Source organism: Pseudopodoces humilis, chromosome 3 (assembly GCF_049639895.1).
Source record: "Pseudopodoces humilis isolate 2021_Gansu_Grassland_sample_001 chromosome 3, ASM4963989v1, whole genome shotgun sequence".
Taxonomy (NCBI): Eukaryota; Metazoa; Chordata; class Aves; order Passeriformes; family Paridae; genus Pseudopodoces; species Pseudopodoces humilis.
The window spans coordinates 12,158,376-12,186,243 of NC_142202.1; the positions used below are offsets into that span (position 1 = coordinate 12,158,376).

Here is a 27,868-nt window from a genome sequence, read left to right on the forward strand (position 1 = left end):
AGGGGGTCAGCTGGAGGAAGGAATAACTGTTCCCAGCTGTGTGCTCTGGGACAGTCCCATTGCTACCACCACTGGCAAAACACTCCGGCAGTGCAGCTTCCTGGGATGTTTGGCAGCAGGAGAAAGAGAAGATGGTTCTGCTGCACTCCTCTCAGCTCCTCCCCGGCAAAGAAGACCACCAGGACAGCCTTGGCCACTGGCAGTGGTGATGCCAGCCCGAGCACAAAACGGCTCCAGGAGGGCCAGGGGATGGGATAGGATGTCCCAACTCCTGCTCAGACACTGCCGTGTTAGAGATGCACCTTTCCTGCTCCTCATCCTGGTGCCACACGTGTAGGGGGAGGGCTGCTTCCCAAGGGGGATCCAGTGCTGCTGCTGGAGAGTCCCTGCCTGTCCCGCCTGTGCTACAGCAGAGCATGTGCTCCAACACGCCCAGGATGAGCGAAACTTCGGGATACACACCCGCTGCCTGTGGAATTGCCTAGGGAGTTCAGTGGTGCCGCTTCCAGCAGGGCCCCTTTCCTTACAGCTCTGGTTTGACTGCTGAGGGGACTCAGTGCTGGCTGCAGCACCCATGGGTGCCTCTGGCCCCTCCACACACACACAGATGAGCTCTCCTCTCCCTGCTGCCTTCATGGCTGCAGCCCAAGGATCCCTCCTCCTCATGGGAGAGCCCTGGGAGGTTGTGGGCTGGGGGGTGCAGCTCACCCTGCTTTGGGGGCCAGGACCCCCCACACCTTCCTGTCTTGAGGCAGCCCTGCGAGCTGCAGGGTGACTGCACAATTACCCTGCCAACACTTTGGGGTTCCATGCACAATGGTTTTGAACTCCCAGTGCCTTTCACAATGATTTCCAGGAGAGAAAAAACCCAACCCTAAGCCAGTAAGCACCCCAGCCCCCAGTTCTCAGCAGCGCTGCGGCAGTTCCTGCCTCCCGATGGCCACGGGCAAGGGTCTGTACAATTGCCACCAATATAATTATTGCATGCCGGGATTACATCCTCTCCCTGCCACAGAGCAGGTAGACTTTGGCCTCTGCCTGCATTTCATCCCCCTCTCAAGGGAAGCGCTTGCAGGAGGGAGCCAGGCTGCACTCCCTGGGTCAGGTACCCTCTGCAGCACCCCAAAATGAGAGCCAGGGACCAACCATGCCATGGGGAAAGTGGGGACAGATATGGTGGGGAGAGGGCATCCAGACCCTCCTCACTCCCTGATGCTGGTGATGTCAGGGAAGGATCGATTGTGGGGTGTCTGAGGTCACGGGGGGGGGGGGCCCTTTTCGCCCTCTGGCCAGGGCAATAGGAGGTGTTTGCGCCTGGTGGCAGCTCCACACCTTAGTTGATTTAGCTGGAGGTGACCCGCCGACGTCCCCAGGGCTGCTGTAATCACACAAGCCCGGCTATAAAATCAGCAAGGCTCCAGCAGTGGCTGCCCAGAGCTCTTACCCTCACTGCTGGAAGGAGGAAGTGCAAGGGAATTTAAAACCCAAAGTAACTGTTTCACAGGCTGCCCTTCAAATGGAAGGAAAGTTTCAGTGCTCCTTGCTCGTAAAGAATTCTGTCATCTTCCCCCCCTCCCCCCCTCCAAGTTTATCTTTACTCCATCATTCAAATCTCAGGACAATCAGATTTGCTTCCCTCCAGCTCCCTGGGAAGAACTATCAGAGGGCCCTGGGGCTTGTCTGAATGGGAGGAGCAACAAAATTCATCCAAATTGCTGCTGAGAACAGGTTCACGGAGCTTCTTTCTGTGCAAGTGCTGGGGGGATGAGTTACAAGGGCTTTCACTTAATTCATGCCCATCAAAAAATGAAACTCACCCAGGCCAAGCACACCTCCACCTGTCTGGAAAGGAGGCTGACCTGGTCAAAATAAAGCATTATTAATACATACTTTTCATTAATTAAAACTTTTTGGCGTGTCTGTGCACAGAGAATCCCTCAGTCATCCCTCTGAATTACAGAGGAGGGACACAAAAAGTTACACATTACAATTTTTTCCTCTGCATAATGCCCTTTTGAATACCAGCAACATGACCCTGCTAGCAAATCCTACAGAAACATTTCCTGCAAGGCCAGGGTGGCTGCACCTGGATCATCAATGCCTACACCACCACAGCCAGGTCTGTCCCTGTTGCAGAGGGACAGGAGTAATTCTGTTCTAGAAGGGAAAAAGGTATCACAGTGAGCTAAAAGTACCTACAACATAGCAATTAGTTATTTTTGCTGCTATAATTAGCACTGCCATAAAGAGAAAATCAATGCTAACAGCAGCAGGCACAGCCTGCTCCCCTCCTCAGCCCTGCCTCTACACCGAGACCTTGGCAAAGCCATGCAGGCACCCACACCCACATTCAGCTTCACAGGGCAAATGGAAGCCTGGGTTGGGCTGAATTCAGGTTTTGGGTTTTTGTCTTTGCCACTGAGGTGGCCGAGCCCCTGTGTCCCAGTGGAGAGCTCTGGGTGTGTGCAAAGTCCCCCCGTGTCAGCGCACGCACACACACACACACACACACACACACACACACACACACACACACACACACGTATGCGCTGGGAGGGAGGGAGGGAGGGAGAGAGAGATGCCTCTGCAAAGAGGGAAGGACAGCCAGCAGCTCACCAGAACCCTGAGGGGAAACCAATAAAGCTTTAGGATGATTTAGGATGATTTTTAAAATTATTATTTGTTAGCTTGCAGTTTGATAAGGGAGGTTGGTTCCTCACATTACACAGGACAAACGGAGCAGGAGGGGGCTGTGGTTCAGGATGCGAACCTGCAAATGGGCTATGTTCAAAATTTTCACCCCCTCCTTCCATATCTTGCAGGGGTTTCCTGAGGCTTCAGTGCTTTTTCTTTTGCCACTAAGGCAAGCCACAACTGAGCAGCTTGTTTTCTGGATTCTCTGGTGGCAAATACAGGGTTGAGCTGACACTGCCACCCTTTCTCTTCACAGGATGCTACCCAGAGTAACCACCATGACACAAAACCTAGCCAGAACTCCTCCTCATCCATCAGAACGGTTGGAACAGGGAAAGAAACATAGAAGTCTTACTGAGACAGGGCCTGCAATGCAGCCTTAGCAAAGAGGGTGCCAAATGCCTGTGAAAGGGCGTTGAGGGTGGCTGAGGCACAGGGGTTGCACAAGCTGAATTTTCTTTGAAATCCAGGATAAAAATACCCTCTAAGGATGGACTGCAGATGTTATCCAAGAGCACTATCCAGGTCTGAGCTGTTTGCCCAGGGGAAAAAACAGCCTTGAGCTTTCCAGTCTCCTTCAGGCGTGACCCAATCCTTTCTTCGCTGGCGCTTGGCCCCACCTCCATGGGCGGCTGCGCCGCTATTCCCAGGCCAGAAAAGGAGGAACCAGGCACAGGAAAGAGGGCACGAAAGCTGTGGGCATTGCACAGTTTTCACCAGCAGAGAAGCCCTCCTGATCCATCTCTCCCTCAGCTTAAACCCATCCTCTACCTCTCTGTTTGGGAGTCTCATGGACACAGCCACCAGGCTGGTGTTCCTTGGGCTGAAATCTTCTCTCGTGTCCTTCTGCTCACCACCAGCTGGAAAGGTTTTCCCCAGCATCCCTTCTGGGCACTCCTACCCTCCCACCTCCATCACACCACTTCCCTGCCCCTGCAGCCGGGTTCACAGAGAGGAAAATGGGCTTTTCCACATCGTGGCTGCTGCAAGGTTTTAAACCAGACCAGCTGCTAATCTGGGCTTGGAAAAGGTCCCCTCTCACCCCAGAACATGGAAAGGGGACAAAGCAGAAGAGCAGGGTCACGGTAGGGGAGCTGAGCCCTTCGGTGAGGCCCAGCCCTTGGGAGAAAGGGAGGAGCACAGGAACACCTGAACCACCATAGCAGGAACTGAGACCGTGAAAGCACAGCCTGAATGCTCCCTGCTTGGGGATTTTAGCCCCTCCAGTGCTTAATGACAGGGTTGGGTAGAGGCACTCGGGGGGAAGCTGCACCTTTCCCCGGTGCCAAGGGTGCAGTGTTGGCTCCAATCCACCAGGCTTCTGGCTCGACCCCATTCTTGGCACTCCAGTGGCCTTGGACACGTTACAGGCACTTATGCACAAACCCTAATAACAGTAAACACACCAACGTGAGCACAGCCATTAGGCTCAATTGAAATATTATCATTCCCACTAATTTCACCTTTCATTTTAATCACGTTCATTCAGCAGAGAGATGAAAAAGATTATAACGAGGAAGGATCAGCCTGACGTGTTTGGTTTCCCTCTTCCACTGCACAAGGGATGGGGATGGAATAATTCTGTCTTCAGAGCACGAAAAACTGGCAAACACGAGGCCTTAAGGCCACACACTGAACAATGAGAAGAAACCAAACAATTGAAGAGCAGCTTTCTCCAGCTGCTTCTCCCATGCAATTCGGGATTTCTGGGCGAGGAGAGCACAGGACTGGTGGTCTTCACTCGACAAAACCAGAAATGTTTCTCGCACGCAGGAGAAACCTCCTTTTGTTTGTGTTCGCCGGCAGGAAGCTCCGGCGAACAGCCCCGGGAGACCCCGGCACAGCTGGGCACCCAATCCCCGGTGGCACTGATGGAACAAAGGCGCGTTTTTAGCATCCCATGTCAGAGCTTGTGGCCAGGAGGGTGCGAGTGCCCGCGGCTGCTCCAGGGGGCGGCTTCCCGGCCCCGCCTCCCGGCGCTGCGCCCCGCCCCGCATCGGCGCTCGGCTGCTCGGGCCTGGCTCGCTGCGCTCGGCGCTCGGCCGGAGGCGGGGTGCGCCGCCTCACGCTCTCCTTCACCCCCGCCCGCCCGGCGCTTCCCCCGCCGCGGCCCCGCGCCGCCCCGCCGGCCATGTCGCGGGGCTCCCGCCTGGCGCTGGCCGTCTCCGCGCTGCTCTCCGCCGCCATCGTGGCGGCCGTGCACGTCCAGCAGCGCCGGGAGCTGGAGGTGAGTGCGCGCTGCGGGCCGCGGGGGGGAGGTGGCGAGCTGGGCCCTGCCCCGGCCCTCACTGCGGCCACGCCCACCGGCCAGGGAGGCCCCGCCCCCTCACCTGGCGGCCTGACTGGCCCCGCCCCCACCTGCCGGCTCAGCGCGGAGCCCCGCCCACCACCGAGCCCCGCCCACCACCGAGCCCCGCCCACCACCGCGCCCCGCCCCGTGCGCGCTGCGGACCCGCACCTGAGCCCACATGTCCGGCTGTCCGTCCCTGCCCGCACCTAAGCCAAGGCCCCAGCACTGGGGCTGCGGGTGCTGCGTGTGCCCAGCCCCGCTCCGCTCCCAGAGGCCAGCGCTGCCCCTGCCCAGCGCTGCCCCACTGGTCCTGCCTCGGCTGCACTGCCCCTGGTGTTGCTCTCTCCACAAGCTACCCCTTCCCCGCGTTTTCCTGCCTTGGCACCTCTGCTTTCCATGCTCTTTTAGCTGCACCAGCTCCCTAATGCTGTCCTGTGCGTTTCCCTTCAGGGGCAAATAGCAGTGAGGATCTCCAGGTGAGGCTTGATGGAGGTGCTTCCCTCCCTTGCCGGCAGCCAGCTTGAAGGGAGCATGTGATCCTGAAGCCTCTAGGCCAAGGCCACCTCCCTGGCAGTGTTCCCAGGGCTCTCCCCTGTCTGGCTGTGCTATCCCACTGGTGTGCCCTGTTTTTCTTCAGCCCCACAAATGCCCCCTGCTGAAAGACAGACAGCGCTGTGCTGGGCTGTACTGTACTGTGCTATGCCATGCCCCTGCTCCCTTCTTGTTCTGCCAGGGCAGGCACAGTGCAAGCTGTCAGAAACACGCCGGTTCTCTGTGCTGCATGTACAAAAATCAGGGAACTCCTGGCAGGCAGCCTGTGTGCCAGAGAGCCCACAGCCAAAAGGTGTCAGGTCTGACCATGGTGAGTCCTAACACAGAGCACTTCTGCCTGGGACTAAAAGCTGTGTGGTTGTGTAAAGGTGTGCTGTGTGTGGGTAGTGTGCTGGTTTGCATACTGCTGATGAGGCAAGGGTTATGTGAGGGCACACATCTGATCCTTCTCCACTTACATACAAAAAAATGTAGGAAATGCACACAGAAAAAGCCTGTGTTAAATGACACTGAAGCAGTCAGAAATTACAGAACACCAGAGTTCAAATTCTCAATCCATAGCCCAGCTCAGCTGGCTGTTGCTTGGGCTTTATGATACATTCTGTAATTAGAAGATTATATTTTTTTCCCCCTCAGGAGATTGTCTCTGTCAGTGCTTGAGAGTGATGGAATTTGGAGGATGAGATGGGTCTGGGTAAGGAAAGAGGCAGGTTTGTGTGAGCAGGAGTTGGAGAAGACTGAATGGCACAGGCAGTAGCAAGGAGGGGAAAGTTGGGAACCTGGAGTGGCAACCAGCAATGGCTCTGCACTTGCCAGAGCTGATGGATGTACTGTGTAGATCACCAAACACATTCTAGTTAGATCAAACATTTTTGTAGCTGGCTGCTCTCTAATTCAGTGTACCTGCCTTGAGCACTGAGGATCTGGCAGGAATATCTGCTAAATGCTCCTGAACTAAACCTCAGCTGCAATTAATGGCAGTTGAACTTTGAAGGTGTGCTGCAGAATAAACATCACCCTTGGGTGTTACAATGAGACACCTAAGCTTTGTGTATCTTTTTGACCAAAATCCTTGGCTAATACCTATTCAGAAGGGCCAAGGCTCAAAGCTTATGTTTTATAAATTAAATCTGAGATTTTCTTTCCATAATTCTTTGTGGTCAAGTTAAGCAGTAGTGGCTTCATGTTAAGCAGATCCAGTTATTTAGATAACATAATGGAAATAAATAACATGCATATTTTGCAGTCCTGGTGTAGAGAGTATTTCAAGTTTATGCAGATTAATAAACTTTTGACTTTTATAAATTGATGTGCCAGGCCAAGAGTGATTTGAGCTTGCACATGCTTTTCATTCCTGCAGAAGACTAGTAGGGCTAACTTCCAAGAATAGAGGCAGATGAGAAGATTCACTTTTTCGTAGGTTTTTGTCACTCGTGACACTCATAAAGGTGTCTTGTGCAAAGTGTGCATTTTCAAAGTAAATACATCCACCATCTGAAAGATTGCAGTGTTCTGTGAAGGAAAAAGGATTACATTCTTGGTGCAATTGATCCTTGTATCTCCCCACATCTTTATTGTTATTAACTAATAGTAACATAATAGTAAGTTTATGAGCTTTGTATTCAGTTTGAAATTACGGATTTGTAGCCTGAGTTCAGTTGATGGGAGCTGGTGGGAAGGAATGGGTTTTATTGGATTAACTTCTGGAGAGAGTTTTGATTATTGGCTGACATATGTGTCTGTGCATTTTCTTAACAAGATAAAATTATTTCTTAAAACCTTTCTGTTTCGATCTTGACAGGAGAAATTATTACATTTGAAGTGTGCAGTTGTTGGCACGCTAGGTGAGGAATAAAACCCTGTGATAACTGGTTGAATAATAGTCACAAACATCCTCTCAAGTGACTTCAGGGTCAGCTTTCAAATAAATTATTTGCAGGTGCATTTTGGCATCATTCAAGAGGGTCAAATAAATTATTCCTCTTTCACCTAATTATCAAAGTATCAATGTGAGTAAAAATGTCTAGATAAAACAGAGAGAAGCATATGGAGGAAGCAAAGAGCAGCTGGGATTTTCTTTGGGCTTTTTACATCCATTGAGGGGTTGCACAAGCTGCTGGTGTTGTGTTGCACATTATGTATTGATTTATATATGTATGTTATATATTTACATGATTTATAACGAACCTTTTAGGTAAAGGGGATGTTTTTGAAGCAAGTGCCTTGCTTTTTCAAGAGTTTGGCATAAGCAGGCTGTGGGTATTTTTTTAAGATTGAGACATGAGCATAAAGAAGCAAATGAAGACACATGCCGGTTTTAAAACAGTTTCCAATTTGTCACACAATTACCTCCAAGCAGAGAAGTTTTGAGGAGCTTATTCTGATTTGGTAAAGATTTAGGTCAGAGATAACTGGATTTTTTAGATCACATCTATGCTGCATGGCATGGGAATTACAGGCTCCTTGCATTTATTTGCTCAATAGCTTTGTCACTTAGTAAACCAAACCACCTGAAGTGAGTGCAAATAAAACACTTTTTGGTGTAGTGATACTGGATATTGGCTCCTCAAGATTCCAGCTACGTTAAGTTGCTGTGGCAAAGACCCTGCTGCGGCAGCAGAGAGAACAGCCTTGCAGGAGCGGTGGAGCCTGGGCGGGGTTGATCCTTATCAGCATCCCCCGGGCTGTGATAAACCCTGTCCCTTGTGGTTTCAGAGGCTGCGGAGTGGCGTTGTCAGAGATCTTGAGCGTCAGAATCAGAAAAAGGAGAACATTCGCCTGTTAGAAGAGCAGATTGCTCTGACAAAGCAGCTCCTGGAAGAGAGAGACAAGGCGCTAATGGAAAAACGTTCGCAGCAGTCCTAGGCGCTGGCCTGGCTCCTTAGAGGTTTGATTAAAGACGTTTGAAGGTCATTTGCATCTCACTTCTTGCAGGTGTTTTAATAAACAGGGGTAATCTGTGAAAGACTGGTTATTTTGTATAAATTTAATCCAGCCTCTTTAGGCTTTAGGGCAGACAAAAACCCATTTCCTCTGTGATTGGTACTTGGACTGTGGAGACTTGGCTGCGGCACATCCCATGTGGATGGACTGAAGGTGGGGAGGTAACAGCTCACTGTTGTGCAGCATCCCTCTAAGATGGCCAACAACGTGCACATGAGTGGGCTGCTCAGCCGCCACGACGATGAAGCCACCAGGACCTCCACCTCTGAGGGCCTGGAGGAGGGCGAGGTGGAAGGGGAGACTCTCCTGATTGTGGAGTCTGAGGACCAGGCTTCCGTGGATTTATCGCACGACCAGAGCGGGGACTCCCTGAACAGCGATGAGGGTGAAGCGTCCTGGATGGAGGAGATGTCCTATTACTGTGAGAAATGTCAGAAGTGGATCCCAGCAAGTAAGGCTGCCAGTTGTGTTGTGCCTGGCCGTGGTGGGTGTTTGCAAGGTGTTTGTGCTGTCCTGTGTTCCTGTTTCACAGCTTGTTGGGCTGTACCCTGGCCTGTCTTGGTGGGTGATGCCTGCTGGCAGGGGCTGTGTTAGACACTTCAGCCCAGCAGCTCGGTGTGTCCAGAGCTGGTGCTCTCTCTAATAAAATCAAACTGTCTTCTTCAATTGGTAGAGAACATTAAAGTTCAGAAACGTGCCCACCCTCACAATTCTTGCAGCTGTTTAAGGGCTTGGGCCAAGCGCCCTGACCTCTCTGCTCACTCAGATAATGACACTTGCTGTAAAGCTCTGGGGAGGAAAAGGACTTTGTGTGTTAATTTTTTCCCCCCCTGTTGATTTGTCACATCTGTGGAGCATATGGCTAAATCTCAACCTTTATGTTTTCCCAATAATGTGAATTTAAGTTGGCTTAGAAACGTGCCCAGCCTTCAGCAGCCAGCTCTGGGGCGTGTTTGGAGCAAGCTGCAGAATTTGATGCCTCTCCATAAGATATACGCTGTTAGCAGTGTAATAGACAACTTTACTTTCTAAATTCTGGATTATCTGATCTGTTACTATATTCAAAAGCCAGGTATTGCTAAACAGCGGTTGGCTTTGGTTTTGGTGATGGGTTTTTTTGTTTGGTTTGATTTGGGGGTTTTATGTTTTTTTGTTTGTTTGTTTGTGGTTAGAAATTATGAACTGTTTAGGTGGCACCTGCCTTGCAGATATGTCAGAGCTGCCCTTTTTGACTTCTTAGAATTTGCCTAAATTTACAGTATAAAAATCTCTCAAGGCGTGTTAGTGAATGTTTAGTTGTTAATATAATGAAACCAGCACCAGACTATTAAATTACTACAGAATAAAGGGAAATATTAACTTGAAATATATTAATAAAAAAATGGAGCAGAGTTAAAGGTAGCATGAGCTATCTCATGCTGGAGCACTTGGTTTTACACTCAACTTGTTTTATTTTACACGTATGTTCCTCTCCACAGTTGCTGGAACAATGCAAAGAGCAGAAAAGGCCAGTTGCAAAGCAGCAGTAGCCACATACAAATGTGCAGAGTAAACGAGCTGTCAAAGGGAGATACTTTGCTTTTTCCTAATCATTCACTTCTAGGGAGTTCCGTTGTCACTTGTGAAAATGCCCACCGTGCTCAGGCAAATTACTTTATTACTTGAATTGGCATTTAGAAATCCTCTTGATCTACTAATGGTGGGGTTTTTTTCCCCTCATCAGACACAGTTGCAACTTGAATCCCCAATTCAGCATGGAAGCAGGGTATCCCTATGTTAAAAATGCTTGATCTGGTGTCGTTATACGGTAAAAGAGGTGACATCCTAGTAGCAAAATACCTTTTGAGTGTGACTTTCCAGAAACACTCTAGTCTTAACAGTTTCCCTGTCCTCTAGTGTAATTTTTCACTTCTTTATGTTTGTGTAAATTAACTCCTGGTGAGTTTAGAAGCCCTGATTCATATGATCTTTTTTCCTCTGCTGTAGAAACACAGAATTAGAGCCTGTAACTTTGGGTGCATGGGGGTTTCCAGGTGGTTCTGTCATTTTTGTTCAGATAAACTTGATCTTGGAAGAAATCCAAATTTTATTTGCAGCACTTTTTCCTATAAAAGGACAGAAAGATTGATTTTTACCTTTTCATTTTAGGTCAACTGAGAGAACAGCTCAGCTACCTCAAAGGAGATAACTTCTTCAGATTTACTTGCTCTGATTGCTCAGAAGATGGGAAGGAGCAATTTGAACGTCTGAGATTAACATGGCAACAAGTAAGTGAGATGTTTGTGCCAGCAGAACAACTGTGGGACTTTCAGAAATTGTTGGTTGTTGTGTGTATGCTACCTGGAAAAGGAGGATCAGTTATTGGTAACAAAGGAGCATTTGCATGAACTTCAGAAATTAATTAGCTGAGGATTGTCTGCACATGAGAACTTCAGTATTTGGCATGGAAATTGAAAGATAATCATACAAACCACATTCCTTTTCTTTTTTTTTTCCTTCCCCTTATGTTGCTCATGAATTCATGGCTTCAAGCAGGTTTGGAAAAGCAAAATAAACGGAATTTGGCTTCTAGGCATGAACATTTTTTTGTATCTAAGAAAATGTAAACCTGGTGAGGTGGCAACATAGAAACAGAAAGCTTTCCAGCTCCCTGGTTACAAAGCTCCAACCTGGCTGCTTATGCACTGGCATCCGTCCTTGCTGGTATTCACTGTTCCAGTCGTTTGCACACCTGAGCAATCAAAATAACATCTGTTTGTATCCTTTGGGCTCATAGAATATCACAGAATCACAGGATCAGCTAGGATGGGAAAGACCTTTGAGATCATCAAGTCCAACCCATGACCTAACACCACATGGTCAACCAGACCATGGTACTGAGTGCCACATCCAGGCTTTCCTTAAACACCTCCAGGGATGGTGACTCCATCAACTCCCTGGACAGCCCACTTCAATGCCCAGTCGCTCCTTCTGTGAAGAAATTCTTCCTAATGCCCAGCCTAAACCTACCCTGGTGCAACTAAAAATGTGTCCTCTTCTCCTGTCACTTGTTCCCTGGAAGAAAAGGCTGAACCCACACCTGTCTGCACCCTCCTGTCAGGGAGTTGTAGAGAGTGATATGGTCTCCTCTGAGCCTCCTCCTCTCCAGCCTAAACACCCCCAGCTCCCTCAGCTGCTCCTCATAGGATCTGTGCTCCTTGTTGCCTTTCTCTGGATGTGCCCCAGCACCTCAACATCCTTCCTAAATTGAAGGGCCCAGAACTGGACACAAGGCTTGTGGTGCAGCCTCACCAGTGCCAAGTACAAGGGAAGAAGCACTGCCCTGCTTCTGCTGGCCACTATTCCTGATCCAAGGCAGGATGCTGTTGGCCTTCTTGGCCACCTGGGCACACTGCTGGCTCATGTTCAGTCTGCCGTCAGTCAGTACCCCCAGGTCCCTTTCTGCCTGGTCTCTCCCCAGCTGCTCTGCCCCCAGCCTGTAGTGCTGCAGGGGATTGTTGTGGCCAAAGTGCAGGACTCAGCACCTGGTCTTGGTAAACGTCCTGTTGTTGGGTTTGGCCCATGGTTCCAGCCTGTCCAGGCACCTCTAGGTGGTGTCAAAGGCTTTGCTGAAGTCCAGGTTGACAAAATCCACAGCCTTCCCTGGATCCCCAGGCAGGTCACCTGGTCATAAAAGGAGATCAGGCTGGTCAGGCAGGACCTGCCCCCCCTAAATCCATGCAGTAGGTGCCAGGTGATGACACTCAAGATGATCTGTTCCATAACCTTGCCAGGCACCAAGGTCAGGCTGACAGGCCTGGAGCTCTCTGGATCCTCCTTACAGCTCTTCTTACAGATGGGTGTCACACTAGCCAACCTTCAGCCATCTGATACCTCCCTGGTGAGCCAGGACTGATGGTAAATGATGGACAGCAGCTTGGTGAGCTCTTCTGCCAGCTCCCTCGGTACCCAGGGATGGATCCCATCTGGTCCCATAGACTTGTGAGCATCTGAGAGGCTCATCATGTCACCAGCTGCTTCCTCCTGAATAACGGGGCTGTTCTGCTCCCTTTCCCCATCTACCAGCTCAGGAGGCCACTTGTCCTGAGGACAAGCTGTCAGATTGTTGAAAATATCAGCCTTATTGGCTTTTCCTTGATTCTTGCCCATAGGCACTCAGCCTTATTGTCAGATAAAATAATCTGAAATCCTGCACTGCTTTCTCCTGGTGGCCAGTGCAGGTAGGGGTCTGTGCTGGCAGACTGGCAGAGTTTCACCAAGTTCCAGATGGGGAAAGCAAAGGTCTCTTCAAAGTGCCATGGGGAATGGGCAGACAAAAAGAAAATGGGTGAAGAAGAAAGTTGTGACCACCTTCCTGGGCTTCCAGCAGCCAGAGCTGCTGCTGCTTCTTGGTAAGTGGAATTGAGAGAAGTGGTCAAACTAACCTGGAGCAGGAAGAATGGGGACAGTGATTTCTGGATTTTTTTCAGAGTATATAGCCTCAACAGATCTGTATCTTTAGCCAATTGTAAAGAGAATTATTTTTAACATCTTTAGACACTGTCCCACATGACTTTAAAACCCACAAAATCCTAGTTATCAAACTGAGAGGGGTTGTGAGGTAGAAATAGGGGGATGGGACATTAAAGCTGTCCATATTTCCTCATTTTGACATCACTGACAATGCATATCAGAAAGCCAAGATCCACTGTGAGGAGATCCATCTCCCCAAGAAAAGCAGATTTCAGACTTCTTTGAGGGTGAAATGCAAGTTGTTATTGGAAGTAGAGCTGTGTGATTGTTGAAAGGTCATCCCAGCCTAGCTGACTTTAGTTTTGTTCTAATAAATTAATTAAAATTTATTAAGTAAATGTAATTAACAGTTGGTCAACTAGGATTTACTTGAAGGAGGTGAGATATTTTTCAAACCTGCCCTTTAGTTTGGGTGTGTTACAGTACAGGATTTGGTTATGAAGTGTGTGAAAGATCATTGTCACAATGTTTCTGATGTATTGGATAGCGGGATTACTTGTGACCTTTTTTTTATTTGAAAGACTGTCTCTGTATCTCCACATCACATTCAGACCCCAGTTGTACTGTAATTCATTTATACAACAGCTGCACAATTCTTGTGTCTCAGCACAAACCTGCATAACTAGCTTGTTATTCCCCTGGGATGGAGAAATCCCTGGAAGAATGTGCATCTAACAATAGAGAGACAAGAATGGGCAGCACAAAACCAGGAAGAAGATGGATTGCAGAAGTTGCCTATGAGATGTTGCAAAAATAAGATATTTATGAGGGAGCAAAGATTTGTGTGTGTGTGTGTGTGTGTGTGTGTGTGCAGCAGCTGTGGGGGTCTGTTCAGCAGGAAAAAAGCAGAAGGGATTCACTTGTGTCCAACACTTTCTGTTCCAGGTTGTCATGTTGGCAATGTACAACTTGTCTCTGGAAGGAACGGGCCGTCAGGGGTACTTCAGATGGAAAGAGGACATTTGTGCTTTTATTGAGAAACACTGGACTTTCTTATTAGGGAACAGGTAAAGACAAGATATTTCCCTGAGGGTCTGGTTGGTGAGCCAAAGGAATTAAAACTTGTTATACAGATGGACAAGAATCCTGGTTAATTTGGTGACACCTCTGTTGAGCCTTACAAGTGATGAAAAAGGAAGATTTAATATTGAGAATCTGAATGCAGGCATGAGGGGTACACTTGAGAAAGAATCAGAATTTCTTACTGGGGAAAAACAACCCCAGGAGAGTCACACAAAAGCAATACAAATGCATGTATTTTGGATTATTTCTTATCTTCCTTTAGGAAACATGTGAACCTGCAAAGACTTAGTTTTTCTAAACAGTCACAATGGATGGGCTAATCCTGGTATTGCCAAACTTTATGGACAAAAATGTGATCCAGCAAAGTTCTTTGGCTGTTAAGCTTGCAAGGACCAAGTTCTTCAAGAAGAGCTGAGCCTCACCTTTTAGATTGTTCTGGATATTAATGGAATGGTTTTTACATAGTAGGTGTTAAAACAATTGAAACATTTTTCTGTATGTGTAAAGACACTGTTAGAGTAGGAGCCCCTCTCATTAAGGGCAGCCTTCATTTTCCAGGTGAACAGCACTTCTTTTTGGGCATGCTGAAGCTGTCAAACCAAATCCTCACTCTTAATGTGTGTGCTGTGGAGACAGGAAAGGAACTGAGCAATCCTTGGAAGTTGTAGATTTGATTGACTTCACAGCTTCTATTCTTCCCCAGGGATTTCTCTGTTGTAAGATCTGGCCTTTCTTCCTAACCAGATTTGGTCTTTGGCTTTGCTTTCAGTGCTTGTCTGTGCCTCCTTGCTCTGTTCTCAGAAATGTTAGCATTTGTCATCTCTGGAAGCCTCAGGCACCCTGACAGGAGGGCAGCTGGTGGCCCATTGTCCCTCATTCAGGGAGCCGATGCCTCCCAGGGTTTGCTGCTGCCTTTTGAGACTTGCCCTGGGAACTCCTTGCTCTGATTGAAATTCAGAGAGTGATTCCTGGCCTCAGACACAGCCTTCCCACTTGCCTGGACAAGCCACTGATGGAACAGAGACAGCTGAATCATGTGTGTAGCAGTACAAGCCATGCAATGATCTTCTTCCTTGTCATATTGAAGTGCAGCTTATCCAGATTTACTGTAACACTCCAGACTGAGCTGCAGCAGCTAGGCTTGGTGTGTAAGGGCAGCAGTGAGCACCAACTCAGCCAAGCCTTAGCAAGTACAGATGTTCCTGCCTGTGGGGGTGTGCAAAGACAAGAAGAAATCCTGAGATTCTGAGCAACTGAGGTTAGACTCTGCACCATGAACCTGATTCTCCCAGAGTCTGAGGGAGTACCTCAGTTATTGGCTACAAGGACAATTCTTCAGTATTTCTTCTCTAAGTGACATTTCTACCTCTTCCCTAAGTGACAACTTAGTTAGTCCTGTGACCAGTTCCTAAAGGAACAAAAAATGCTCAGATGCCCAGTAAGAGTGCACTGCCCAGCAGAGGGAAAGTCTTAAATGCAGCTCCCTGCCTCCAAGGGGCCAAAAAAGTGCTTCAGGAGTAGTTCAGTGTGTGTGTGTGCCAGTGCCACTGGCAGAAACATCCTGAACATCTGTTCAGGATGGAAGCACAGCTGGTGAGTGGAGACCTAACTCTTGTTTTTCTTTCTCCCACCACAGGAAAAAGACCTCAACATGGTGGAGCACAGTTGCTGGCTGTCTCTCTGTGGGGAGCCCCTTGTTTTTCCGCTCAGGGGCACAGGAATTTGGAGAACCGGGATGGTGGAAGCTGGTTCATAACAAACCCCCAACAATGAAACCTGAAGGAGAGAAGCTGTCATCATCTGCACTGAAGGCAAAAGGTAACTCTGCACTGGCCCAGAGCTGGGAGAAAAGCATGAGAAAAGTTCAGCTAAAGCCAGTTTGTGTGCATGTACAGTCCCTTAGTTTTGATCCACTGTAATGGTTGACTGAAGAGAACTATGGTGCATATACTGTAGTGTGAGAAGCCTGTTATATTTCATTACCTTTTTCCATTGTGCTGATTTATAGAGTTTTGAGGCCTGTGCAGAGTGGTTTTGGTTGTTTTTTTTTTTTAGCTGAAATCCACAATCTTCCCACTTCTCTTTACCCTGGGGAATGTCTTTTATCTTTTATCATTAGATGCAAATTCTCCTCTGTGTGGAGGAACAAAATTTGGGCTTTAATGAGGCTTTAGTCGTACACTGGCTTAATGCTACACGTCCCAGAGTGAATTTCTCGTACACACTGAAAGCCCCATCTTTTAAGCTTTGTAGTCAGTGTGTTTTTTGACTGCATAGTGTGAATCCAGTGACTGGAGGAGCTCAGAATAAGCAAACTCCTTCTTCAGCAGCTTCCAAGCCCCCGCTGGATCCCATCATTACTGTGGAAGGCCTTCGGAAGCGGGTGAGCCGCAACCCAGTCGAGTCAGCCATGGAGCTGAAGGAGAAGAGGTCCCGCACTCAGGAAGCCAAGGAAATTCGGAGAGCCCAGAAGGAGGCAGCCGGGTTCCTGGACCGCAGCACTTCCTCCACTCCTGTGAAGTTCAGCAGCCGCTGCCGCCGGCCCGACATCGTCCTGGAGAAAGGAGAGGTCATCGACTTCTCCTCCCTGAGCTCATCCGACCGCACGCCTCTGACCAGCCCCTCTCCGTCCCCCTCCCTGGACTTCTCTGCTCCCGGCACTCCCGCCTCGCACTCGGCCACTCCCAGCCTGCTCTCGGAAGCAGATCTCATCCCAGATGTCATGCCACCACAGGCGCTGTTCCATGGTAAGAGCCACCATGAGTTTTGTTTAGTGATGAACCGTGTGCAGTTTTCTGGGAATATTTCTTAAAAAAGAAGCTCCCAATGAGCTGCAGGATCCTTTCAGGATAAGATGGAAAGTAACTGGCAGTATTCTGTTGTCTTAGTTGAGTGTGAGAATTGACTGATTTTCCATAGTTTTATCATCATCTTCTAAGGCCAGAAGAAACCCCCATTATTGTTTTCTGAGAGATCCTGAATAAACAGTGGGTAGACTTCACACAGCAACTGCTGGACCACTCAGCATAAGCATTTATGACACAGATGACATTGTTACATGGCAGGTCTAGTTTTGTCTCAGATGTTTTTTGTGGGAGAAATTTTATTCCCGTGGTAATGTCCCAGTATTTTATAGGTTTGATTGTGCTGATAAATGGATGCTAAATTTCAGTGAGATTGCAAAGCAGTGTTGCAGGCTGAATTCTCTTAGCTCCTTAAGGAGCCAGTCTTCTGGGTGACAGGAAGAATAGTGAGGTTCTGTAGAGGACAGAACCTCTCCAGGGTATTCTAGCTGAAGATACAGCTCATCAGCTTGATTCGACCTTTGATCCCCAGTCTTTGGGAATTTTCAGCAGCTTAATGTTCCTCAAAGAGCATGTGCTTGCAGCTCAGGAGGGGCACTGTTTCCCGATGCCAAACTACAAGGCACTTTAGGAGCAGGATTGATTCTGTGTCCTGAAATTGGACTCTATTCAGCATCTCCCGTCCAAAATCAGGAGATCTGGGAGTACATAGAAAATTAAGTGTGTTGTGTAGACTCACATTAGTGATTCCTTAGCAGAAAAATGCTGTGACAAGCATTTTTGAAATGTGACTTTGATGTTTAAACTATTTTTTCTTTCCTCTGGATTATTTTGATCTGTGCCACAGATGATGAGGAGATGGAAGGAGATGGAGTCATAGACCCAGGAATAGAGTATGTTCCCCCTCCCAGTGGGGCAGCTGGTGCTGGCACCATGATAGCAAGCAGAAAAAAAGTGAAGACAGCTGAGCAAATCAAGCAAGAGGTGGAGAGTGAAGAAGAAAAAACAGAACGGATGGAAGGTGACAGTGAAGATCCTGAAGAATCAAACACACCGTTGCAGGTGAGAGGACGAGACAAGGGAAAGTTACAGCTGGAGAAGGATGCTAAACCCAGAATTCCCAAGCACACCTCAGTTAGCATCTATGAGGAAAAGCTGCTGCTGAAGAGACTGGAAGCCTGTCCCAATGCTTTGAGCATGACCCCAGAGGCCCGGAGGCTGAGGCGCAAGCTGCTGGTCAGGCAGGCCAAGAGGGAAAGAGGACTCCCACTCTTTGACTTGGACCAGGTTGTGAATGCTGCACTGCTCCTGGTTGATGGGATTTATGGAGCTAAAGAAGGCGGTGTCTCCAGGTCCCCAGTAGGGCAAGCAACATACAGAACTACTAGCCAGGACTTCAGAATCTTGGACAGATACCAGGTGGGTGTTCCCAAATCTAAGTTAGCTTTTGGCACTTTTGCTGCCGCCAGCAGTGTCACACTGAGGTTATCTGACTCCTAAAGTGAAAAGGATTATGTGAACAAGACTCATTTTGGCCTGGGGCTGTGTCCCCACCAATGCTCCCCTAAGTCTCTTTCTTCTTGGGACATGCTTGTTCAGCACTGCTGTCTGTCACTGTCAGCACCACAAATGTCGATGTATTTGTACTCCAGCCCTGCCCAAATGCTGGTGGTGGAGGCCTGGGAGTACCCAAACAGGCGGGTGTGTAGGAGGGAGATGACTTGCAGCACTTGTAGATTTGGGCACCAAATTTGGGAGTGCCCAGCAGAGTCCAGAGGTGGGACCAGCACTAAGGGTCCAGTCCACCCTGTCGCACTGAAAGGCCCTTACTCTCCCTCCATATGATCCCCTTGTTGAATCTCTGACTGACCTTCCTGCAATTGTTGTGCATTTTTTTGTGCATCCAGACAATGCTGCCTGCCACAAAGGGATATCGCCAGCAGACAACCAAGTTTCTGTACCGCCTGGTAGGCTCAGAAGACCTGCTGACAGACCACAGTATTGTCAGCCCTTACACCTCCCGTGTCCTTAAACCTTACATCAGGTACAGAGGGTCTGAGCTTGCTCTTGGCTTGTGCACCGCCAGCCCACGGAGAGGACACCTTTCTTGGGCAGTGCTCCTCACTCCTCCTCAAAGTACAACCCAGTGCACCATGGTAACCCTGAAGGGATAGTGTTTGATTTAGCTGAGTAGTGAAACGGATTGCATTGGGATGGGGAATCTCCAAGAGGGGGCGAGGGCAGAGAAGGCATTGCTGTAGCAATTCAATGCAAGTTGCACCCGCTGTTGGGTCAGAACCGTGATTTCCTTGCTCATGCTGTAAGGAAAGACCGTCTGGACATGCTGCAGGTCTGGAAAGTGTCCTGGTGTCTGGCACAAGGGTACTTTTGCTGAGCTGAGGGCTGTTTTCCTGTGTGAATGGAAGACTGTTCTTTTATTTCCTAAGTTGAGCATGTCAGAAGGTATTTCATGGACAGTACTTATTTAGCTGCAGTGGCAGTTCCTGTTACTCACTTGCTTTCTGTGTTTCCTTTTCATGTTCCTGGCAGACGTGATTATGAGACAAAGCCCCCAAAACTCAGGCTGCTGGCAGAAATCCGGGCAAATCCACACAGGAATGATCTCAACTGGAAGGCTGAGCCAGAAGCACCCATTGATTACTGCTACGTTCGCCCTAATCACATCCCCACTATAAACTCCATGTGCCACGAATTCTTCTGGCCTGGTGAGATTCCTCCAGTGCTTGGGTTTCCAAGAAAAGTAGTATTGTTCAGAAAAAAAATGTTCTTGGACCAAATTTTTCTTCAGTTGATGTCTGGCTGATTCTTAGAAACCCATTATCTGATGTCACAGGAATGCATTTGAGGTGGAGGCATGGGTTTGGTGTCTTTGTCTCTGGAGATGGTGTAGAACTGGCAATTAGGCCCTAATTAGCACAGCACTAACAAAAATAGGTGCTAATGGGTAGTTTAGTAGTTAATTTAAGCATCCAGTGAAATGTTTTGCAGAATCGGGGGGTTGAAATTAACAGTTGTATACCAGAGATTACTGTTCATTTCCTTTTCGAGAAGGTTTCTTCCTAGGAGTAAGTTGGATATGTCAAAGTTGGGAAGCTGTATGAGGACTGCCTGAGGTCACTTGGTCTGTTCAGCCTGGAGAGGAGGAGACTAAGAGACCTCATCATGGTCTGCAGCTTCCTCAGGAGGGGAAGCAGAGGGGCAGGCACTGATCTCTGTGATGACAGGACCCAATAGAACTGCTCTGAAGCTGTGTTAGGGGAGGTTTAGGTTGGATTATAGGAATGGGTTTTCCACCCAGAGGGTGGTTGGGCACTGGAACAGGCTCCCCAGGGCAGTGGTCACAGCACCAAGCCTGCCCAAGAGGAGTTTGGACAATGCTCTCAGGCACAGGGTGTGATTCTTGCGGTTATCCTGTGCAGGGCCAGGAGTTGGATTTGATGATCCTTGAGGGTCCCTTCCAACTCAGCATATTCTGTGATTCAATTAATTGCTCTGCTGTGATGTCCTTTATTTCTTCAAGCCTCAGTATTTACAAGGTATGGACAAGATTAGGTTTGTGTTTTTCTGAGTAATTTCTGGAACTGCAGGTTCTTTGGGGACAAGGGCTGCCCTTTCTGGGGGTGGTTACGAGGCTGCAGTCTTTAGTTCTTCTGAAATAATAATAGGGATGTTCATCTGCTGCATGCATCAGCTGCTTGATCAGCAAACAACGCAGCAGACTATTTTAGAAAAGCCCAGGACAAACAGTACACACCTTTATTGCAGGTGACTGTTTGCTTTGTGTTTTGATTTGCAGATAGTGATTCAGCAGGGCTGTAGCTCAGCAGTGCCCATATGCTGCAGTCAGGATGGGAGCTCTTTTTGCTACTCATTATATGCAAATTGTACAGTGTGGGGAAAATTACCTGGCACACCTTTCCTTTCACAAGCTGTTTCAGAGTTTGTGAGAGACACTTGCAATCCCAGCAGAGGCTGAACCGCTTTGTCACTGTTTCTCCTCTCTGATAAATCATTTGAAGTTCTGGCCAAGTTGGGTTGCACACTCATTAAGTTCTTCAGGACTCACCCTGTTTTATTTAACATAAGGAGCATGGGTGTGTTCCACCCAACTGTGAACTGTTCATCATTAAATCAGAAAGCTGACACTCCCATCAATCTCCAAACAAGAATCCCAATCTTTGCCATGGCAAAACAGTTCTGAGGCTGGGATATGATCATTGCATCCTGATTCTGTTTTTAGTGATGCTTGGGAGGTAAAGCCTGGATGCAAAGGGTTTAGCTGGCACAGCTTGGGGTTGGGAGGCAGGGATAAGCACCTGGGTGTGAGCATCATTGTACCAGCGCTTAGTTCTATCCCTCCAAATCCTTCCTTTCAGAGCTGTTCCTGCTTCTCCCAAGGCAGAACTAGGTTTCGAGGTATTGACTGCAAACGAGCTGGTGGAAGAGAGATTCCCGGGTGTTGTTTCTCACAGTGCCTTGGTGCCCTAACGGGAAACCTCTCCCTAGCGGGAAGCGTCTCCAGTGGCGAACCATCCTAAGCTAAGCATCTTCCTACAGGAAAAACTGCACCACTGCGGAGCCGCCAGCGCCCGGGGCAATGAGTGTTCCTGTCCAGACGTGCTGCAAGGCACTCCATAGGCAGCGGCAGCTTTGGCTTAATTAACACAACGCCCGATTGCCAATCGATCCCTCCCACGTCTTGCTCCACCCAATTTACTCTCGAGCAAGAAAATAACTCGCCCACTTCTTGGGGCCTGGTGCCTTATGAAGTCTTGCCTCTCATCAGGAGTGATTTCTGGAAAACATACTCTACTATTTTGTTACCCCGTGTTCTGAATACATTGCAATTGCCAACTTGAGGCTGAAGCAAACGTTTCTTGCACATCTCCTCTGTGGCTTGCATCTTATTTAGGGTCTGTCCACGCAAATTACCAAGCAGTCAGTCTTCAGTGCCTCGAGCTGAACTGTTTGATGCTGACAGGCTGTGTGGATGCTCTAGGATTGCAGCAGCAGGGTGGTTAGGCAAGGTAACAAACTCCCAGCCTCTTTTTGTGTCTAGCCTCTGACTCACAGAAGCACACACTGCCTGAGAGGCTACTCTGTCCCTGAGATTAGAGAATTTGCATGGTAAAAGCAAGTGTTTTGATAGCACTGGAAGCTGTGGTCAGGCTCACAGTGTAGTTCCACAACCAGCTGAGTGAGCACAGGAGACAGCACTAAGAGCTCCAGGCAAGGTGGGGGAAAAAGACAGGAACCATAGAAGGCAATGCTACGAAAGCTGAAACCAGTTTCATGTGTGCTGCTTCTGAAGAGAGTTAAGTCTCAGTTTCATCCTTGAGTCATTTGAAAGGAAATCAGCTTTGTTTTTTCCACACAAGCTTCCCTGCTAAGCACATCTTGTTTTGTTCTATCACCTTCTCCCTTGGATACTTACCTGGCAGGGGAGACACCAGGTCAGGCAGCTGGTTTTCCCAAGGCAGGGTTCATCCCCTGCACTCTAGGTGTCCTGACCCCTGGGATTTCACAAAATGTGGGACATTTGGCTGCATAATTCGTAGTAACAGAGGACTGCTCTAGCAGGGGCCTTGGACTATTCTATGATGCTGTGATCTCCTGCTATCACAAATTTGAAATAAAGAGAAGGTGTTTCTAAAAAGCTTTAAACCCCTGGATTTCAACTACACTTTTCTTTTGGTTTTCAGTGCTTCCAATTGCTGTTTCTTTCTCCCTAGGAATCGATTTGTCAGAGTGCCTGCAGTATCCAGACTTCAGTGTTGTTGTCCTTTACAAGAAAGTTATCATTGCCTTTGGCTTTATGGTGCCAGATGTGAAGTATAATGAAGCTTACATCTCTTTTCTGCTGGTGCACCCTGAGTGGAGAAGAGCTGGGATTGCAACCTTCATGATTTACCATCTTATCCAGGTAATGGAATGAAATCATCCTGTGAATTTGCCAAAGAACCAGCTCTCACTTCTTCCTTGTGTGCACACGTACAGATATTAGACAGTAAGAACCCTTTTTGTGACTGTTTATGGGAGGAAATAGCTCCTGCTTTGGAAGTTAAAATGTGCCCAGGAAAACAACCATCCTGGTCATGTCCTCAGAATTAGAGGGATGCTGCACACTTCAGCTGCTTTGGGATTAACTGTGTTCTTCAGTGGTCAGTAGTTTGTGTAAAAGGGATACTGTAAATGGGAGGTTTAAAGGAGAAAATGAGGTAAGAGTGGGCAGGGTCAGTCAGAATTATTGCAGCTCTCTTGATTGCACCTGGAGGTTTATTCCATGCATTCCACTTACTGATCTCAATCACTCACTTTCATTTTTATACTCTGGTTCAAATACAGCTGAGTTAATGATAAAGTGTTTGCAATCTCATTGTTTGTTTAAACTGGCTTGTACTGGGCCTTGTTCCACAGGAATACTTCGGAAAATTAATGTCAGCTAACTGAAAGGGTGATATTAAAAGAGTTAAACCTCATTAATTCTCTGGATGAATACTTGTTATTCAAGTAGCCTTAATTCCATTGACTTTCTTGAATTAAATTGCAGGAAAGGCAGCTTAATTGTGAGTAAGGATGCAGATGTATGTCCTTTACAGAGCCTAACTCCATAGCTTTACCACTCCCTGAACTCTCTTGGCAGAGCTGCGATGGGAAATATTTCTTAATTTGTTGTAGTCAAGGTGAGCTTCACTAACAAAAACTCACCATTGAAACTGTTTTATCCTCTTTCTTACTTGGCTGAAGCAAGGTAGGGAGTGCTGGCAGAGCCCTGGGTAAAGTGATCCGTGCTTTGGAAAACACTTTCCGCTCCTGGGCTGCCTGAGGGTAACTCTGCTACCTGCACAGCTCTCTGCAGTGCTGACACAGGCCTGTAATCAATATTCTTTAAACTCACCCCTTGCATTTCCCAGGCAGCTCTGTGTGAAGTGTTGAAGGAAATTGCCCTCAGCTCAGTCTGCTGATGTGAGATGTCAACACCAGTGGGAACAGGCGCCAAGGTTTGCAGTTACAGCAGGTGGACTCTCAGAGACTTCCCTCTCCAGCAGAGCTGGGATGCTGGAGTTGGCAAGTCAGGCACAGAAAATCCTCACACTTTTTTGTAGGATGCATCAGATCAATTAACCTAATCCTGCTTGCATGAAAGCCAAGGTTTTTTGAGGAAAGCCAAGCAGATCTGAGAGATCTGAGTCTGATTAGGCACACTAGCAGTGAGAGATCAGCACTGTATGTTTGGCTCACATTAGGTTTATTATGCTGCTGCTGTCTTTTTGACAGTGGTAGAAGGGGTTTAGTCCTGTAAAATAAATGGTGGTTGTGACCTGTTCCTCAGTCTCCAGGTTGCAGGTGCTGCTTTGCAGCCTGCTTGGTCTTGGGGTCTCCTCTCTGTAGCTTGAGACACTTTGATGCTCTGTTTGGATCAAGAGTAGGTGGCTGACTTTGGGATCAGTGTGCTGAGTTTGGGGCTGAATTCTTGGGAACAGCCATAACTTAACAGGAAAGTGTTTTGATGCAAATAGTGGTGGCTGGTTTGCTGTCAAAACTTATCCTCACATGCATCTGTCCCAGAGGACTAAACTGCATTTTCTTGATGATCTCATTCAAATTTTCTTTTCCCCGAAACAGCTTCATATTATTTCTTTTTTTCCTTCCTTTTTTAAATTCCTGGGAGTTTTCCCCTTGAATGTTTTATCTTGAAGATTTCCTAGAGGGTACTACTGTTCCCACTTAAGAGTTACAATACACTCAATGTACATGGAATGCTATTAAAACACTTGATGAAAGCAGTAAATAAATTATTTCAGCATCTTAATCCGAGTGTTGCTGGCTAGAAGAATTTAGGATCTTTAAGGTAACTTCAGCTATGCTATTATTTGCTGTCTGAACTGAATTTCCTGCCTTCTCAGGAGGCGAGTGCTGTGCCCTGAAGGATGGGAGAGGAGCTGGGTGGGATAGGCAGGAATTCCAGCATGACAGCACAGAGGTGCTCAGGCAGTCCCAGAGAGCTCAGCTCTGTTTGCTGACAGGGAGGAGTGCAGAGCCTGATCCTCTGGCATGTTTTGTCTTTTCTTCAGGCCATTGTATTTGAGATCAGGGCTGTACACCAAGGTTATTTTTAATTAACAATTACTTTAGTAATTGACAATGGAAAGATGACAAATTATAATCCCAAACCTGCTTTCATTGTCAGAGAATCCACATTTCTCAGGAACAAAGGCTTGGAGGAGCAGCAGCAGCAGCGCTCCCTTTGCTGTTGCTATGTGTGGTAACTCCTGTGCCGGGGCCTGTGACTTTTCTCACATTTCCTCAGTACCTTGGATCCCTAAGCTGAATCTCCTCACCTCCGCATTCCCCCAGAGGCTGTCTCGTTCTCTCACAGTGATATCTCCCTTTTTTTCCCTCTCCCCCTCCCTTGGCAGACCTGCATGGGCAAGGACGTCACCCTTCACGTCTCTGCAAGCAACCCTGCTATGCTGCTCTACCAGAAGTTTGGATTTAAGACCGAGGAGTACATTTTGGATTTTTATGACAAGTATTACCCCTTGGACAGCAAGGAGTGCAAGCACGCCTTCTTCCTCAGGCTGCGGCGCTGAGCTGCTGGAGGGGTCTGGGGAGCTGGGAAAAGCCCATTCCATCCTAAAAACTCCCCCAGCTTTCAGTGGAGGATGTTGGCTGCCACAGGAAAGCTGGAACATGCTGGTGTGTTTATCCCTAGGACTTTGGATGTCAACAGTGAGATGCTGTACGTGGAAAACACAATCCAAAAGGATTGGTTCCTGTGCTCCAAAGGGAGAGACCTGGAAATGCCAACTAAGATACACTGAAACCACTGGAAAATTGAAATTCCTTATGGGGAATTTTCCTACCACTGTTACTTTGGAGAGCCTCATTAGCAAACAAAAATACCAAACTAAAAAGTGTTTTTCACTTCAGAGGGGCCCCATGGATTTCAAGTTTTGAAACCTGTAAAAAAAAATGTTGCAGGTTTTTTTGTCTCTGTTATTGTTTATAAGCAAAAATGAACACCTGAACTTAAACCATTCAGTGTTTCTGTGGTTTGATTGCTTTGTTAGGAACTGTCTTGAGTCTGTGAAGGGAAATAAGGTATTGGTACCTGTAGCTGGATGTTAACTTTAGGAAAGTTCTACACACGCCAGATGAGTAGTCCTGGAACCAAGTTTCAGGAATACTGAAGAGCGTGTGGATTCCTGTGATCCCAAGCACAAGGCTCAGAGGAGACACCTTTTTTGCTCCTTCCCTGCTGCCTTCCCTTCCCCTCCTTGCTCAGTGTTCAGAAGTTCTCGTAGCGCGCAGTGTGTTGTGTTCAGGAACAGTGTCAGGTGGGTTTGTGTCTAGGCAAGGTAGGGCACCACAGCTGCCAAATCCAGCTCTTTGGAATCTTTCCACCTCTCTGCTGGTTGTTGGTCTGCAGATCAGCCCTTTGGGCACACCTCTAACCACAGAGCAGCCTCACAGACTCCAGCACCCACCTCCTCCTGCTACAGGCGCTCTGGCTGGAAGACACCCAGAACAGAAGTAGTGGGGATATTTGAAATGCAGGCTCTGATTTGTAGAAGCATTTTGCTTCACAGCTTGGAGGGAGGAGGGAGCAGAGGTGGCCCGGATCCAGTTCTTGGAAGCAGCTAGGCTCTAAGTAGCAGTAGAGAGGAGAGCAAAGAATAAACAGAAATACCCTAGAATTTAAAAATACAACCCAAACAGTTTCTCTGGTAGGGGCTCATGTCCTTTTCCACAGTGTAGCAGGCTTCTCTCCCTCCCTGACTTTCAGTGCAGATGAACAGACGGCTGCACTGACCAAAGGTCAGGCTGTGCATTTTAACTATGGATCACATCCACTGGGATGGTCCTTTCACATCAAGCCCACAGAGAGCTACACACTAAATGTGACTTCTTTGTCCTTCATCTACTATGTGTACCTGTTGGCTATCTGACTATAGCAGTAGTTGCCACAGTGGAGTCTTTAATTTTGGTAACAGGAGAGAAGGGGACACAAAATACGTTCTTGTGTTAGCCAATGTTCATCACCACCAACACAAAACCAGTGGTAGTGGAAAGGAAAACCAGCCCAGCCAAGGGTTGTGTGCCCAAACTTCGGTGCACATTTCTGCCTGTTTCATGACTATGTGAAAATTTTCAATGTTCTTAATGTTATGAGGTAGCTGGACTGGTAGAAGAAAAGAAATATATGTCTTTATGAATGGAATTAAAGCCCTTCCCTTGGAAAAGCCTGTCTGTAGTCATACTGTTTGTTAACGTGTCTCTCCATCATCTTATTTCATTGGAATCTAGCGAACTCCGGTATGGCCCTTAAGAGGATGTGTGTGGGCAGCTGACCAAGGCCAGAGGTTCCTCATTTCCCTACAGACACCCCCACAGCAGGCACACACACGCAGGCCTTAGCAGGCTCTTCCTTTCCAGACAGAATTAGGAGATAGAAAAGTAGCCTGAAGAAGACTACCAGTTCTGCATTGTGTTCTCAAGGTGACCATAAAGATTTTGTGGACCATCTTGCCCTGTGGCTTTGTCCCTCAGGGACTGCCAAGTGACGACGGTGTTGTAACAGCCCTGTGGCACCTGCTGTGCTGCGGACAGCTTGTTTTATCCCGGTCCTTCATTTAACCGCGGCTCCTCAAAGGCGGTGTAGTGATCCTCGGGGCGGGAGCCATGGCTTTGCAAGGGGTGAGGTTCTTCTAAGGCACGTAGTGAAGCAAGCAGACAAACGGCGCTCTCAGCCCTCTGCTTCCCTCTGGTGCCTCGGGAGCCCGGCTGCCGGCTCACCCGAGCTGTGCTGGAGGAGCCAGCACCGCCCTGCTCCGCGGCACGGCTCCGCCACCTTCCCGGAGCTGGGCAGCGGCCGCAGCGCTGAGAGGAGGAGCCAAACACAGCTTAACAAAGCAAAGCTTTCCTGGAGAATAAATGTGGAACCTCACCCTTTCCTAATACGGCATCAAAGTCCAGGTGCTTCCCTGAGCTCTGACTCGTTGGCGCCGAGAAAAAGGCGTCCTTT

General features: G+C 48.1%; 2 protein-coding genes and 1 non-coding gene across 6 annotated transcripts; all 3 read left to right on the top strand.

Annotated features, from left to right (window-relative positions):
- The first annotated feature begins 4,772 nt into the window (after positions 1-4,772).
- PET117 (PET117 cytochrome c oxidase chaperone) lies at positions 4,773-8,404 on the top strand. Its single transcript, XM_005523245.3, has 2 exons — positions 4,773-4,921; positions 8,252-8,404. The coding sequence occupies exons 1-2, from the start codon at positions 4,826-4,828 to the stop codon at positions 8,399-8,401; spliced, it is 246 nt and encodes an 81-aa protein (XP_005523302.1). The 5' UTR covers positions 4,773-4,825; the 3' UTR covers positions 8,402-8,404.
- A 16-nt stretch (positions 8,405-8,420) lies between these two features.
- KAT14 (lysine acetyltransferase 14) lies at positions 8,421-25,880 on the top strand. Of its 4 annotated transcripts, none has more exons than XM_005523246.3 (10): positions 8,425-8,930; positions 10,628-10,746; positions 13,877-13,998; positions 15,651-15,832; positions 16,342-16,761; positions 17,666-18,237; positions 18,726-18,862; positions 19,369-19,544; positions 22,572-22,762; positions 25,260-25,880. In XM_005523246.3, exons 1-10 carry the CDS (start codon positions 8,675-8,677, stop codon positions 25,431-25,433), a joined length of 2,349 nt encoding a protein of 782 aa, XP_005523303.1. In that variant the 5' UTR covers positions 8,425-8,674; the 3' UTR covers positions 25,434-25,880. The 4 variants fall into 4 exon arrangements, with proteins under 4 accessions (XP_087909325.1, XP_005523303.1, XP_087909323.1 ...); XM_088053197.1 differs by having other exon boundaries at positions 16,345-16,761; XM_088053198.1 differs by lacking the exons at positions 8,425-8,930; positions 10,628-10,746 and adding an exon at positions 12,557-12,870.
- LOC148184577 (U1 spliceosomal RNA) lies at positions 22,266-22,428 on the top strand. The gene has a single exon (XR_015772339.1). It is a non-coding gene; the product is annotated as a U1 spliceosomal RNA (small nuclear RNA).
- Positions 25,881-27,868: the final 1,988 nt, after the last annotated feature.

Coding starts and splice junctions, on each gene's coding strand:
- KAT14 (XM_005523246.3), top strand. CDS start 8,675: ATGGCCAACAACGTGCACATGAGTGGGCTGCTCAGCCGCCACGACGAT. Junction 15,833..16,341: donor ATCTGCACTGAAGGCAAAAG/GTAACTCTGCAC, acceptor CTCCTTCTTCAG/CAGCTTCCAAGCCCCCGCTG. Junction 19,545..22,571: donor CCACGAATTCTTCTGGCCTG/GTGAGATTCCTC, acceptor CTTTCTCCCTAG/GAATCGATTTGTCAGAGTGC.
- PET117 (XM_005523245.3), top strand. CDS start 4,826: ATGTCGCGGGGCTCCCGCCTGGCGCTGGCCGTCTCCGCGCTGCTCTCC. Junction 4,922..8,251: donor AGCAGCGCCGGGAGCTGGAG/GTGAGTGCGCGC, acceptor TTGTGGTTTCAG/AGGCTGCGGAGTGGCGTTGT.